The sequence below is a fragment of the Poecilia mexicana genome, unplaced genomic scaffold (assembly GCF_051168715.1).
Source record: "Poecilia mexicana isolate PSO_F unplaced genomic scaffold, ASM5116871v1 scaffold_5, whole genome shotgun sequence".
In the NCBI taxonomy this organism is placed as follows: domain Eukaryota; kingdom Metazoa; phylum Chordata; class Actinopteri; order Cyprinodontiformes; family Poeciliidae; genus Poecilia; species Poecilia mexicana.
In genome coordinates this window covers 6,308,133-6,322,053 of record NW_028263374.1, presented here as the reverse complement: position 1 = coordinate 6,322,053, position 13,921 = coordinate 6,308,133, and the positions used below count along the sequence as shown (strand labels likewise).

General features: G+C 40.8%; 2 protein-coding genes across 3 annotated transcripts; one reads left to right on the top strand and one right to left on the bottom strand.

The window, feature by feature from the left end:
- Positions 1–680: 680 nt before the first annotated feature.
- On the bottom strand, positions 681–4,904 carry LOC106933602 (tubulin beta-4 chain-like). The gene is made up of 7 exons (XM_015012952.2): positions 4,745–4,904; positions 4,302–4,410; positions 3,701–3,811; positions 3,345–3,589; positions 2,317–2,639; positions 1,884–2,228; positions 681–1,280 (listed from the first exon to the last, which is right to left on the bottom strand). The coding sequence occupies exons 1-7, from the start codon at positions 4,799–4,801 to the stop codon at positions 1,136–1,138; spliced, it is 1,335 nt and encodes a 444-aa protein (XP_014868438.1). The 5' UTR covers positions 4,802–4,904; the 3' UTR covers positions 681–1,135.
- Positions 4,905–6,561: 1,657 nt separating this feature from the next.
- cidec (cell death inducing DFFA like effector c) lies at positions 6,562–13,086 on the top strand. Of its 2 annotated transcripts, none has more exons than XM_015012969.2 (6): positions 6,562–6,711; positions 8,138–8,206; positions 8,298–8,451; positions 8,968–9,117; positions 9,460–9,650; positions 12,088–13,086. In XM_015012969.2, the coding sequence occupies exons 2-6, from the start codon at positions 8,154–8,156 to the stop codon at positions 12,269–12,271; spliced, it is 732 nt and encodes a 243-aa protein (XP_014868455.1). In that variant the 5' UTR covers positions 6,562–6,711; positions 8,138–8,153; the 3' UTR covers positions 12,272–13,086. The 2 variants fall into 2 exon arrangements, with proteins under 2 accessions (XP_014868455.1, XP_014868454.1); XM_015012968.2 differs by lacking the exon at positions 6,562–6,711 and adding an exon at positions 7,952–7,970.
- Positions 13,087–13,921: the final 835 nt, after the last annotated feature.

The following is a 13,921-nucleotide window of genomic DNA, read 5'->3' as shown; positions in this document are numbered from 1 at the left end:
CTGGATATAAATGCACGCCACACTTCTCAGATGTTTATACCTATTTATATTTAATTATGCAACATTTTACTTTCACTATGGAGTTAGGAGCTACTTGGTCTGTCCACACAGAAAAGGAATCCTGAATGCACGATTAGGTGCTGTAATGACTGGGCAACAAAAGAATATTTTTGTTGTCCTTTATAGCAACACAAGAACGTACTGTAAAAATACTGCTGGTTTAAAAAGGATACTAGTTTCTATTTGGAGTATGGTACCTATATGCAATGACTTTACATAATATTTCAGTAGCTCTGATTAAGTGAAAATACTGGGCCAAAAATAGTTTTAAGGAGCATGTCCCCATCTCCTCAGGATCCAGAGTTCTGCAGTTCATCACCAACTTCAGCTGTTGGTGATGGATCTGAAAATATTCTATCAGTTTAGTTTTATTATTGTTTCAGATCATTACATCATGTTACTGCGCATGTGCTGGACTTCAATTCCATAAGGCTCAAAAATTCCCTCCGATTAAATACAATGCTGCCATTTGGCCAGCAGATGTCGCCCTTTATACACAGGCTCCGTAACGTCCAGATTATTTCCTTCATTTTCAACATGAAAGCATTGAAATCCCCTCGAATTGCTCAAGTATTTATTCATATGGCTTCAACTGACAAAATCACTAATCCACAGCTTAGTACCACGGTAAAAACTTTTATTTAAACTCTATGAACATACCATCAAATTATTAATGTACTGATATCAATGAAACCACAACAGCTTTACAGAAATGTACTGTGAGTAGTCAATGTGGAGGTCAGACTGGAGAAGTTACAACATTCAGAAAAACACTCATCATCACAATTCCAATTTTAAAAGAATTAGCTACCACATAAAAACAAACCGCTTACAGATTAAAGCTTCAATGTACAAAACATTCAAAATGCTACAGGACAGAATTCAGGGCAATGTAATGTAATATTTAACATGTTTTCTGCAAGGCCTGAAAGCAATCCTAAAACTTTTAGAACAAGCAAAGCTGGTGACATTTACCACACCTTAAGTGTCATTGGTTTGACACATTGAACAAAGAAAGAAAGAAACGCTGAAATCTAACATTGTTGCCCAGGAGCAAAGCCGCCACATTAGCTGCTTAGGCCATGTCTTCTTCCTCCTCTTCAAACTCGCCCTCCTCCTCGGCCGTGGCGTCCTGGTACTGCTGGTACTCAGACACCAGGTCGTTCATGTTGCTCTCCGCCTCGGTGAACTCCATCTCATCCATGCCCTCGCCGGTGTACCTGTGACGAGACAACATTAGCATCTATGGCTTGCACTGGAACACCACTGTGTTGTAGTGCACCTGATAGCCTGATAAACTCGGTTAGATTGAGGATCAAAGTTGCAACATTTGTTATATTTTCAGATGGTGCGGTTCACTTTCACACTGTACTGTGTCAAACAGACCAAACCTGTTGAAAAACCTTGGATCAAGGAGGGGGGAAAAACTACTGAATGAAACTAGAAGGAAACACTGAGCACTACTTCCTTCTTCATGAAAAGTAAACAAATGGAGTGACGTCAGGTTTTAGTGGTTGTAGGATTTTGCTTCTGTCTTTGACCATGAGCCATTTCTTCTGCTAATGTGTTTGTTTTGGATGCATTTACCCAGAATGCCCTGCGTTAACGTTGGCTTCCAGCTTTTGGAGAGGTCTCTGGGACGCTTGCATTCACATATGAATTTGAATTTGAACAGTATCAGAGTTCATTCAACCAAATTGAGACCTAGGTTTTTCGGAGGACCAGTTTGCTTTATTGGTCCACGTCAGTTGGATAGCACATTCACACCTCACCAAACGAACTCTCTAGGCAAACAGACTAGCGTTTGATTAACCCTAACTCACCAGTGAAGGAAGGCCTTGCGGCGGAACATGGCGGTGAACTGCTCTGAGATGCGCTTGAACAGCTCCTGGATGGCCGTGCTGTTTCCGATGAAGGTGGCGGACATCTTGAGGCCACGTGGCGGGATGTCGCAGACGGCCGTCTTCACGTTGTTGGGGATCCACTCGACAAAGTAGCTGCTGTTCTTGTTCTGAACGTTCAGCATCTGCTCATCCACCTCCTTCATAGACATGCGGCCGCGAAAGATGGCGGCCACCGTCAGGTAGCGGCCGTGGCGCGGGTCGCACGCCGCCATCATGTTCTTGGCGTCGAACATCTGCATGGTGAGTTCAGGGACGGTCAGGGCCCTCGGAAAAGAGAAGACATTCACTTGGAATTAAGTATGTAAAGAAGTGGGGGATAATCCTAATCTAAGGGTGGATTGAGCGTCTTCACCGGTACTGCTGGCTGCCGCGGCTCGTCAGCGGCGCGAAGCCCGGCATGAAGAAGTGCAGTCTGGGGAACGGCACCATGTTGACGGCCAGCTTCCTCAGGTCGGCGTTCAGCTGGCCAGGGAAGCGCAGGCAGGTGGTGACGCCACTCATGGTGGCTGACACTAGGTGGTTCAGATCGCCGTAGGTGGGCGTGGTGAGCTTCAACGTACGGAAGCAGATGTCGTACAGCGCCTCGTTGTCGATGCAGAAGGTCTCGTCAGTGTTCTCCACCAGCTGGTGGACGGACAGGGTGGCGTTGTAGGGCTCCACCACAGTGTCTGACACCTGCCAGCAGGGGAATACAGACAGAACAATGGAACCTAGTTTAAGGCTGGGAGGACTTCTGAAGGTTTCACCAAATATAAGACTTTTTAAGATGACTATGAATGAAATTTAAGACCTGTATCACAACAGAAATGTACAGCTTTGTGCTTCTCGTACTACAAACTGCTGACTACAGTCTTTTTTTTGTACCCAGCACACATAGAATCTTACGGGTTGGCAACAGAAGACGAATGTTGTCCACCCAAATGGCGACAAATTTACACTTCACCAGCATGGACATTGAAAAAACAAAAAAAAAAAAACGATAAAAAAGGTAGCAAGCAAGGGAACTGGCAAACTTAACTCTCACAAGTCTATATATACATATATATATATATTTTGTGGTGAATTTAAGACATCTCAAAGCCTTACACTGAGACACATGAATTTAAGTCTTAAGTATGTGTGGACACCTTGAGGAAGCAGAGCATCATATCTGAACAGAAGTGAACATCATCACCTCCCTAAAATTATGACATAAATATTTTTTTTTTACAAGAATGATCTTGGCAAAAACATAAATAAATAAAATAATGAAATAAAATAAAACAACACCACCTCTTTATTGCAAACAAGATGAGTAAGGCAACATAAAGAAATAACTAAAACCATTTTGGGACAGGAGACCCGTTTGGGCCATTATTTAAGGAAGGTGATGATATAAACCTTGGGTGACGGCACCACGCTGAATGTGTTCATGATGCGGTCTGGGTACTCCTCTCGGATCTTGCTGATGAGGAGCGTGCCCATCCCAGAGCCGGTGCCTCCTCCCAAGGAGTGGGTGAGCTGGAAGCCCTGCAGACAATCGCAGCCCTCTGCCTCCTTTCTCACCACATCCAGGACCGAGTCCACCAGCTCAGCTCCCTCAGTGTAGTGGCCCTTAGCCCAGTTATTACCAGCACCGCTCTGACCTGTTACAGATAAAAGTATTTCATTTTTTTTATTTTAAAAAGTCAGCTTACTATAAAAAGCCTGACAAACTAAATATCCAGTTTCATTTATTTATATGGGAAAATACATACCAAAAACAAAATTATCAGGTCTAAACACTTGGCCAAAAGGTCCAGACCTCACAGAGTCCATGGTGCCTGGCTCCAAGTCGACCAGCACAGCACGAGGGACATATTTTCCCCCTAGTAGAGAGAGGGGAGACATATAATATTCACACAAAATCATTAACATCATTAACTGATTGATAAATAAAATCGGGATAACATTGTAATGAATGGATCAAAAATGATTTGTGGAAAATGTGAAGTATAAACTGTTTGAAGAAGAATCGTCAGAAACCTATATGCACTCATAATTCGGGAAAAATGGTAGCAACTGGTAGCTTTTTTTTATTGCGTGTTAATTCATTTGAGATTGGTTAGACAGGAAAGCGAGAGACAGGGAGGACATGCGGCAGGGGTCGTCAGGCGGGAATCGAGCCCGTGACGGACCACCTCCAGAACTGAGACCTCCGTGTATTTGGTCGCGTGCTCTACCCCTTCGCCATGGCAACGCCTCATAGTTTAGTGCGTCACTGAAAAGTCTAATGAGGCGATATAACGGCCCTCCTGTGATAACGGTACTAAAGCGCTTCCTCCACTAACTGCACTGTGAAGCGAAGTGTGAACAAACCTGATGCCTCGTTGTAATAAACGTTGATCCGGTCGAGCTGCAGGTCGCTGTCTCCGTGGTATACCCCGGTTGGGTCAATGCCATGTTCATCACTTATTACCTCCCAGAACTACAACCAAAGAGAGAAGAAAATTTACGTTTAAACTAACGGGTTGAGCGGGAAAGTAATGGAAACCAATGGCTGGCGGTTATGTTAACTTTTTTTGGCCTCAACCTAAATGTAAATTTTCAGACGGTGCTAAACAATGTAAAATGGATTAATGACATGCTATTTCATTTTGCATGGCTATATATTGTCATTTAGCTAGTAGTCCCTGTATTTTCTTTCTGTCTTTTTTTCTAAGCTAGCTAGAATTTAGAAGCCCGCCCAAACTAAATGTAATTTTTCAGTTGTGGTGTCCCAACGAATTAGGTGTCATTTTTAAAAATGAACGTTTACTTACTTTCGCACCAATCTGGTTGCCACATTGACCAGCTTGAAGATGGAGAATTTCCCTCATTTTTATCGAAATACAGCTTTCTAATAAGCCAACGAGTAAAGTTGAGCCGGAAGCACCAATCCGTTAATGGAGAGAACTCTTTCTTCTTCTTCGCTTTTTGACGGGTGGAAGTGTTGTGCGGATTGATACTGGAATATTTATTCCTCCGATATCAGACCTTTATGCTTTAAAATCGATTCTCAAAGTCAGGTATAATACTTTAAATACTTCAGTGACTTTAGATAATGTATATTAACGAGTGCACCTTAGAAAGTAACTAAATTAATGTGATTTTTCCTAAAGACGGATTTGGTGGGAACTACTTTTTACTCCGCCTGCAAGCGTGTAAGGACTTAATGCGCAGGCGCGAAAGAAAAAAATAAGTCACGCGTGGAGCTATTCCAGTTATCATTTTATAGTTCTTAATTAAACAAGGATTTATTTCAGTAGGGTTACTACGACAAACATATTAGGGCCATTGTAGAAAAAAAGGAGGCGTAAACATCCGACAAAAAACTTGTGAACAAACCCAGCTTAAATACAACAATCAAACTATCAAGATGGTTCTTTGCACTTTTACAAAGTAAATTTCCTAATTAAATCCTAAATGTACTATTTATTTTTTTTACATTTTTTCTCTGTTGAATGCATTAAAGAAAATTTAATATTGTAATTTTCAATAAATGACTGCTACAGGTTTAGATCTATGGTCTGTGTTACAATTCAACCATTTATAGGGCCCCCTGAATGCCTGGAGGGCCCTACCCGCAGCTACAGTTTTCTTTGCCTTGATATCTCTGTCTTACAATTCTAGATCTCTGAGATGCTAACATCAAACAATTACGTAGTTAACCTGACTGAGCTTTACTGATCTTTAAAGCAGACACAGCCAAGTTGTTAGAGGTTAAACAGAAGTAGTAGGGCTTATTTAGCAAAATAGCATAACATTTGCTTATTTCATAACCAGCAAACTTTTCTTCTATGGTCTGTTTAACAACTACAGTCTCAGATCAATTCAGTCCTCCAGCTCTGTCAGCAGCAGAAACAGCAACATTATGCCTGTCGGGGAAACTAGACTACATTTGCTTTGCATTGTCCCCACATATGATATAGTATGATCCGATTAAATATTAGATTCTTGATTAATATAGGTTGTTGCTATGTTGTTGTACGGTGTTTTAAGATCTTTTCTAATGTGCCCCTTTCTAACTTTGAGCCCCGGCCCTTCCAAAGGTCTCTGCATGGCCCTGCTTTAAAATGTATTTTTGTTGTATGTGCTTTAAAATGTATTTTTGCTTTAAAATGCATTTGTATAAAAATCAATTTTATTAATTTTATGTATAAAATGCACTTTATACATAAGCACAAACCCTATGTTTTAATACGCAACTTAAAAAACATAATAATCTGCAGAAAACTGCAGACTGGAAATATATCCTTTAATTGACGCTATCCAGGTGTTAATCAGACATCAGGTCCGCTCCTACGTCTGAGTCCCGACACAGAAACCAGCCGTAAGCGGTGAAGGCGGTTCCAGGGGGAGATGGTGTTGAAACGGAGAGAAAGTCTCAGAGCAAATAAGAAATATTGTGTCCTCACTTGCCAACAAAAAAAAGTGCAACCCCAAAAATAACATGAAATAAACAGATACATAACCTCAATGGCTACAAGCTAAAATACTCGAGAGCTTTCCAATCTTTCTTTACTTTTTTTCTTTTTTCTTCTTTTTGCGGAGCATAGGGTATTGTTTTTGCAACCTTAACTTGGCGGATGCTGGCGGCTTGCGCTATGTCAGGCAGCTGATGTGCCAATTCAAGTACTGCAGACTCCGCCTACTTCCTCTGCCGCGAACCTGCGCCGGCGTGTAAATGGTGCGGACCTAGACGCAGGCTCGTTTGGAAGAACTTCTTCGCTTGAGCAACACAGGAAAAGTAAGTTTCTGTGTTTTTCCGACCTTTTAAAGGTATTTTTTAAAATAACATTCTATTGAAGTTTCTGGAGTCTCTTATGGTCAAATCTACTTCTTGCTTTCCCCATTATCCTGCTCTGCCTAAATGTTGTATCATGTTTTATCCATATTTTGTGATTCGTTTGTCAATATCTCGACAGAGTACCGTGTACCTAGACCCATGTTAATTTTAATAATAATTATCCACCCTTTCCAGGTGAACCATGATAATTAACCAGGTGTTCTGAACACCCCTTGTCTGATTTTATAGCAGCTGACAGACACAGCGGTGGTGTGTTAGCTGGCATGTACTGTACACTAACCATGACCTAATGCGGGGAATTGATCCGTCCCATCATAAGCACTGTTAAAGTCAGCGTGACCTCTGACACAGTAAATAATCAGCGCCATAAATCTCAAGTTGAAGTCCATCAGCGAAAAATGACTACAGGTTGCTTACCTCATTATTTGAACGGAAGTAAAACGGGGAACTACTTGCTTAATTTATTGATCCCACGTTTAAAATCAGAGTTTCTAAATGAGTTTAGACTCGACACTAGTGTTGTTTCACTGAGTCAACATGACATCAGTGAAACGGTGAACGGTATCGGATTTGTACAGCGCTTGCCTTTTAGTCAGAGACTAGAGGTTTAAATTAAAGCATGGGAACATTCACAAAACGCTAAAGTAAGAGTATAAAATGATGACTGGACTTTTTTTTTTCTTCTGTTGCAATAAACCCACTTTTTTTTTCCATTTGCCTTTTTCTGGGCTTTAGGATCTTGATCACAAATATAAAGTCCACCAAAGCTACCAAGTGTTTGAATGCGCTTGAAATGTTATAGCCTGCAAAGTTAACATTTAATTTATTTTATGATTAAATTAAAACATAGTATTGAGCTCTCATGAATGCATTAGGATAAAATAAAAATTGCAGTATGTGTAGTTTTCTGTCTGGGTGGCCAGTACTACTGGGTCAAAGTGTGGTCCAAAGTCAGTGGGAGTGTCCGTGGAGAGTTTCTCAATAAAGCTGACGACTCGCCACCAGCTCAGCAGTCATCAGCACAAAGTTCAGTCACCGAGTGTTGCAAGAAGAAGAGACAAGAGAACAGGGAGAGCATCCGTGTTGGTGGTTGAGGAGTCTAACTGAGGTTGGATCGGTATTGGAGGAAGAAAGTGTGACGATTTCCCTTGAGAGAAAACTGAGGACAGCTGCTGGGTATTAGTCACATTTTTCAAAATGTAAGACTGTTTTAACTTACTGTTTGGGCTTCACGGTCAAACATTGTTCTGAACTGAGGAATAGATTCCATTTTATTTGGGGTTTTATTTGAAGTATTGAGTTACCAAGTTGAGCTGTCACCATTAGCTTATAGAAAGATGTCAACCAACGCTGCTTATAATTGCAGGTCTGCATCTGCTCACATGGATTATGCCATGAAGTCTCTCAGCCTTCTGACTCCATCCTCCCTGTCAAAGTAAGGCCTGTCCTCCATTAGCCTGCACGATCAAGGCATTGCTAAGTTGAAGGAGCAGGTTTCCACTCAAACCATTTTGTTTTTTCTTCAGGGTTGTGACGTCCAGCGTCTCGGCCAGCGCCTCCATGACCTCCCAGCTGCTTTCGGGTCGGACGCTTCGACCAAAACCCTTCAGGGTAACGAATGTGGACCGCAGCGTGAAGAAGGGAATCATGGCAGAGACGCTCCTAGACCTGACAAATAAGGTGAGAAGATGGGGAAAAGCTAGATATAAGCTGAAGACTTAGCAGTGGCAAGGATAGCCTGGTGCTGAGTTAATGGTAGTCGATGGAGGATTCGTTTGGTCATATGATGGTGATTCAGATCTAGACTGTTGGGTGTTGACTACTGAAACGGAGAATCAATGTCAGTCATGTGGTTGTATTTTCATGGTATCAGGGTAGAAATCTTTACAGTATATTGTTTATCGGCATTTAAATGGCAATACTAATATCAGATATCTGCCCAAATCTTTCAAATTGTTGTTTTTCTATCCTAAACCCTTCCATTGTACCTCTGGTTTAAGTGTCTGTCTTGATAGGTTTGTCAGACTCTCTCTCAAAGAAGACCACCTGGATTTTAATATCCTGTGATGCATCTAAATTCAGTTTTGCTGTACATTTTTAGCATATTTATAAAGTCTATCATCATATGTGTGTGTGTATATATAATTTTTTTTTTTAACTGTGCTGACTGTCTGCTTTTTTTTTTGCTGGCTCCAGGTTAGCGACTCTTTCAGTCTGCAGTGCGTCAGCGCCTTGGTTCTGGATGAGGACGGCACCGGCGTGGAAACCGAGGAGTTCTTCCAAACGCTGCCGGAGAACACGGTTCTGATGGTTCTGGAGAAGGAACAAAAGTGGAGTCTACATCCTGTAAGACTCTTGTTCACTGTAACGGCCACTAGATGGCACTCTTCAGCAGTCTGTCCATGCCTCAAAATGCCAGTTGTTTGTTTGGTAGGGAAATGTCAGGCGTTGCGATCCAGGTGCATGCATGTTAGATATTTAACCTAAAGAATAAAAACAGTTTTAATTATGTGGTTTGCCCTTTTAAACTGAGATAATCAACATAAGGCGTCTTCATAAAATAAAATAATTAAAGGGAAAGGTTGAATTCCTCCTTATGAATGTTTACTGGGGTTTCCATTCCAGAAATGCCAACAAAATGTTCTTCCAACCAAACGATGTCTCTTCTGTCTCCCCTCCTCCTTATAGAACTGCCCCTCCAGACTTCAGACCATCGAGTGCCTACAGAAGCCCCGCACAGATGTGGCTAAACTGACCTTGGACCTTTACAAAAACAACCCCAAGGATTTCATTGGCTGCCTTAACGTGAAAGCGACATTCTACGGTGCTTACACTGTGTCCTACGACCTGCGATGCTACGCAGCCAAAAAGATGCTCAAGTGAGTCTTAAAAGTATAGTAGAGATTTTACTTTATTTGAATATTGCAGGTAAAAAAAACAGGATTTCTGATCGACAAACTATCTGTAGTTTCTTTATAAGCAAGCATGGAGTTCAGCTCGTGTGACACATGGGTGATGCTAGGTGATTAGCTGACGAGGGTTTCATTAGGAGTTCCTAGTCAGTCCCTCCAGGATGTTGCCATGTCTCTTTGATTGTTGCAGCATAAAATTACTGATAACTGCAGCACTTTTTTTTTTTTTTCAAAACGTCAGTTTTTAAAAAATATATTTTTGTGTAAAGTTTAGGTTTTCTATAACATAAACCTTTTTTTTTTCGTAAAATCTATAATGTGATTTTACAAAAAAGTTGAAATTGCTCTATATAATCTTAAAAACAGAAAGGATTTTGTGCACCATTGATAATTATAATGCAAATAACCTTTTTAAAGGCCTTTTTGAAATGGTGCCCTGACTACATATGAAATCATCTTTTGAGTTGTCAAAGTGCAAAAGATGAATCCGTCATTCAAGTTAGCATGAACTCTAAACGCAGTTTACACAAATCCAACGGAACATCTCAAAAACCTAAACTCTGGTCAAAATTAAATGGAGTTGCAGTGATTAAGCTCCACACCATGATGCTGCCATCACCCTGCTTCACCATAAGAATGGTGTGCTGATTGCGACATGGCATTGGTTTGGAGTGTACTCTCAAATTGATCCGCATGTTTCTTGTGCTTCCTATGTGGCAAAGTGAAACAGGAAGTTGTATTTCTTGTGCTGTTTTCTAGTTTTAATGGATGGATTCAATGGTGCTTCATGAGCTCCAAACTTGGGATGTTCTCTCTGAGGCCTTTTCAGAACTGCTGTCTAATATTTTACTTTAGTAACTTAAAGATGAGCTGCTGTGTCCCACCTAAGGAATTGACCTTTTAAATGAACTCCTGTAGAACTGAGTCAATATAAAGTTTGGGCTTGTTTAAAAAAATGGTTGACTTGGCATCTTCAAACTACAAAGCAATCTTTAAATTGCTTTTTTGGAGCCAGTTCCCCTCTTTCCAGATGTGTTTTGGTGACCTTTTTTATTATTTTTCTGAGCACCAATTTCCAGGATTATTAGATGCACCTTAAATAGACAAAACAGGAATTTATCAGCTCATTTTCTATTGGTGGCAATACAGAGAGCTGACAGAAGAACAAAGGTCAGATTTTAGTGAGATTAATTTTCCGAGGTGTTATGTCACCACTGCCTGGATCGGCTGGTTTCCAGCTTTGATACGGAGCCTCGGACAAAGAGGATTACGGTTTGCAGACTTGTCAAATGTGATACTCTCTCTGCTGTTGAAAGGACATGAGAGGTTTTGGAGAGCAGGTTGAGGAAGCAGGGCTAAAAATGGCTTTGGGCTGCTTTTTTTCCCCCTTTTTTTTTTAACTCTACAAACACTTTTCAGTGTACTGTAGTTTATTGGTATTTTATGTATAAGATGAGCACAAAATGGAGGACAAAAATATTTGTCAAAGTTTAGACCTAATTCCAAGATTTTGAAGTCGTAATAGGTTCTCTAAATCCAGGATTAAACCTGTCGCAGTACACAATTAATCATTGTTTAATTGCATAAGTTAACATGAGCTTGATATCATTCTAATATTTTTTTTTTTTTCTCAAGGTGTGATTGATTTGTTTAGATCCATTTTATTTGATTTTGGTTGTGTGTAGTTTTTTTCTTATGTTTTAATTTTTATTTTTTAAATTAATTTTTCTATACGATATTCAAAATGTTATCCAGTTCTACTCTGGAATGTTCTGTACAAAGTTAAAGTTTGTCTTTGAGAGGGAAAACGCCCGTTATTATACCATCATAATACTAATTTAAAGTAGTCTCAAAACATTATTTATCGCAACAATTTCTAGGACTCTTCATCATCCAGCAAAACCTATTGCGACAGTCTTATCCAGGATGAGTTTGAACTATTTAGCGAAGAACGGACAACAGAATGTCTTCACCTGTTCCAAGCTGGTAGAAGTGCGCCTCTACTGGTTTCCAGTTGTAATTGCAGAGTCAGCTGGTTGTACAACGTATTGATGAAGCAGCTGGATGCTTAACACAATGAAAACGATGAACTTCAGATTTATTTGTGAAACATCAGCTTCACACTTACCCACTACTTTGTTGGTCTCTGATAAAACCCATTAGTTTACCGTTGTAATGTGACAAACATGGAGATGTTTAAGTGGTGCAAATGCTTTTGCGGCCCACTGTACCAGGTACTTTTTGGTTGTTGCTCCGTATGCATATTAATCTGCACCCAACCAATCCAAATGGTGTATATATGTTTACATATGTATGTCGGAGCTGTGTATTTCTGCTGCTGCACGAGGAACGGTCCTATTCCCCCCCGCTCTCCTCCTCACTCTGCCTGTGCTCTGTGCCGTAGGGAGGCTCTGCGATGGACCATCTTCTCCATGCAGGCCACAGGCCACATCCTGCTGGGCTCCTCCTGCTACATTGAGCAGCTGTTGGAGGAAGAGGAGCGTGCCGAGAAGAGGCTGGCGCTGCCGCAGGAGAGCCGGATTCGGCAGCTTCAGAGCATGCTGCTGGGGAAGAGCTCCTACTGCTGATGTGCTGAAGTTGCAGGCAGACATGCCATCTCCTCCTTGATTAGGTCACAGTGTAGATTTCACACACACTGAACAGTTCCGGTTAGATTTGTGTCATACCTTTAAAACTTCACTTTTTTTTTGCTGTTACAGTTTGTTTTTGAATATTGGAGTTGACAAGTTGCTCCTATGAATGCACTTTTTTTTTTTTTTTTTTTTTTTTTTTTACTTCTGTGTATAACTTGTTCCCACGGAAACGTAATGAATAAAAGCACCTTGTTTTATCTCCGTGCCTGATGGTGGAGCTGGGTGAGCTGTGGAGTGAGTTGCGCCGCGCTCTGGGAGCCCATTAATCCAGCTTTATGCGCCGTTCCAGATCATGGTCGCTGTAATTGGCAACAGGTTCGGCTGTCTCTCCCACGCTTCCCTAATTGTCGCCCGGTCCGTACCGTCCTGTCAGCTGCAGCCTGCAGCTCCGCCTCAGAAAACCGGAGGAAGACGAGGACGGAGGAATACAGGGAACGACCAGCAGCAGCAGCAGGAGGAAGGGGTTTGGGGTGCTGGATAAAACTGGGGATGGAAGCAACACTTTTTCAGGAAGGCAGCAAATGAAGGACAGATTTTCACAAAATTGGGTGTCTGCATCCTGAAGAAGATAAATGTCAGATTCATTAGGGTTTGAGCAAATGTGGCACCCTTTCATGTCAACTTGGTTTCTTTTTTTTCCCCCAGTCTTGTCTGTATTTTAAAACAATTTTTCCTTTTTTATATATATGGGGAAGAATTGGTACTTGAGTGTAAATGTGTGAATTACAATAAATGCTATGTATATTGTCTCCTGGGTTTTATTAATGTAGAAGACATTTCATTTACAATTTAAAACATCTCAAGTTTTTGAATGAAATGAAGCTGTAAGAAAAAGATCTTAGTCAAGTCAATTTGCTGTGCTCTGTGTTTTTTGGTTAAAACAAGCTTTTTCTTTGGTAAAGTAACTAGAGGTTTGTAGAGGAGCAATACTTAAGTAAAAAAAAAATAGTGCTGTAAAACTACTTGAAGTATTACATTTGTTTTATAAGGTTCCTCAAGTAAATCTACTCAATTCTTAACTGGTTGTAATACATTCAGCCTTCCTGTTATCTGCTGAAACTCACTTTCTGAAGGAACTTTAGATTTCCTAAAATGTTCAAATGCAGTTTCCTTTTGAATAGCTTTAAACTTTTAAGCACTGAAAAAAGCAGTTAACTTTGAAGTATGGACAGAATGGCTTAATGTTTTATTAATGCTTTATGAAGGAAGGAACTTTGAGAAGAAAGCTCATGTTAATAATGACCTTTTCTGAAAAGGACTAAACATAAATTTTTATCTTTTTGGAGTCTGAGCCTGTAGCTCACCTCAGGAACGTCATTCTCCTGTGGTTATTCCACATCTAAATTATGAGCATTTCTTTTAAAAACCTGGTATACAATTAGTTCAAACACACAGAACAGATTCCAGATAAAAGTTCAAATTCTCAAGTCTAAATGAGTTGCAAATGTGGTTTGGACTTTATAACAATATAGATATGGTGTAGCCCTCCTCCTCTTCCTCCACCAGCCAGTCAGTGAAAGTCATGCTGATAGCAGAGTCCCCGGAGGATCCAGCAGGAGCCTGAGCTCTGCCTGCGGACAATGC

Excerpts from the sequence above, each read along its gene's own strand:
- LOC106933602 (XM_015012952.2), bottom strand. The coding sequence starts at position 4,801 with ATGAGGGAAATTCTCCATCTTCAAGCTGGTCAATGTGGCAACCAGATT. Across the intron at positions 3,812-4,301 it reads TTATTACAACGAGGCATCAG|GGGGAAAATATGTCCCTCGT; the intron begins GTTTGTTCACAC and ends TCTCTCTACTAG. Across the intron at positions 1,281-1,883 it reads CGCAAGGCCTTCCTTCACTG|GTACACCGGCGAGGGCATGG; the intron begins GTGAGTTAGGGT and ends GTCTCGTCACAG.
- cidec (XM_015012968.2), top strand. Across the intron at positions 8,207-8,297 it reads ACTCCATCCTCCCTGTCAAA|GGTTGTGACGTCCAGCGTCT; the intron begins GTAAGGCCTGTC and ends TTTTTTCTTCAG. Across the intron at positions 9,651-12,087 it reads GCAGCCAAAAAGATGCTCAA|GGAGGCTCTGCGATGGACCA; the intron begins GTGAGTCTTAAA and ends TCTGTGCCGTAG.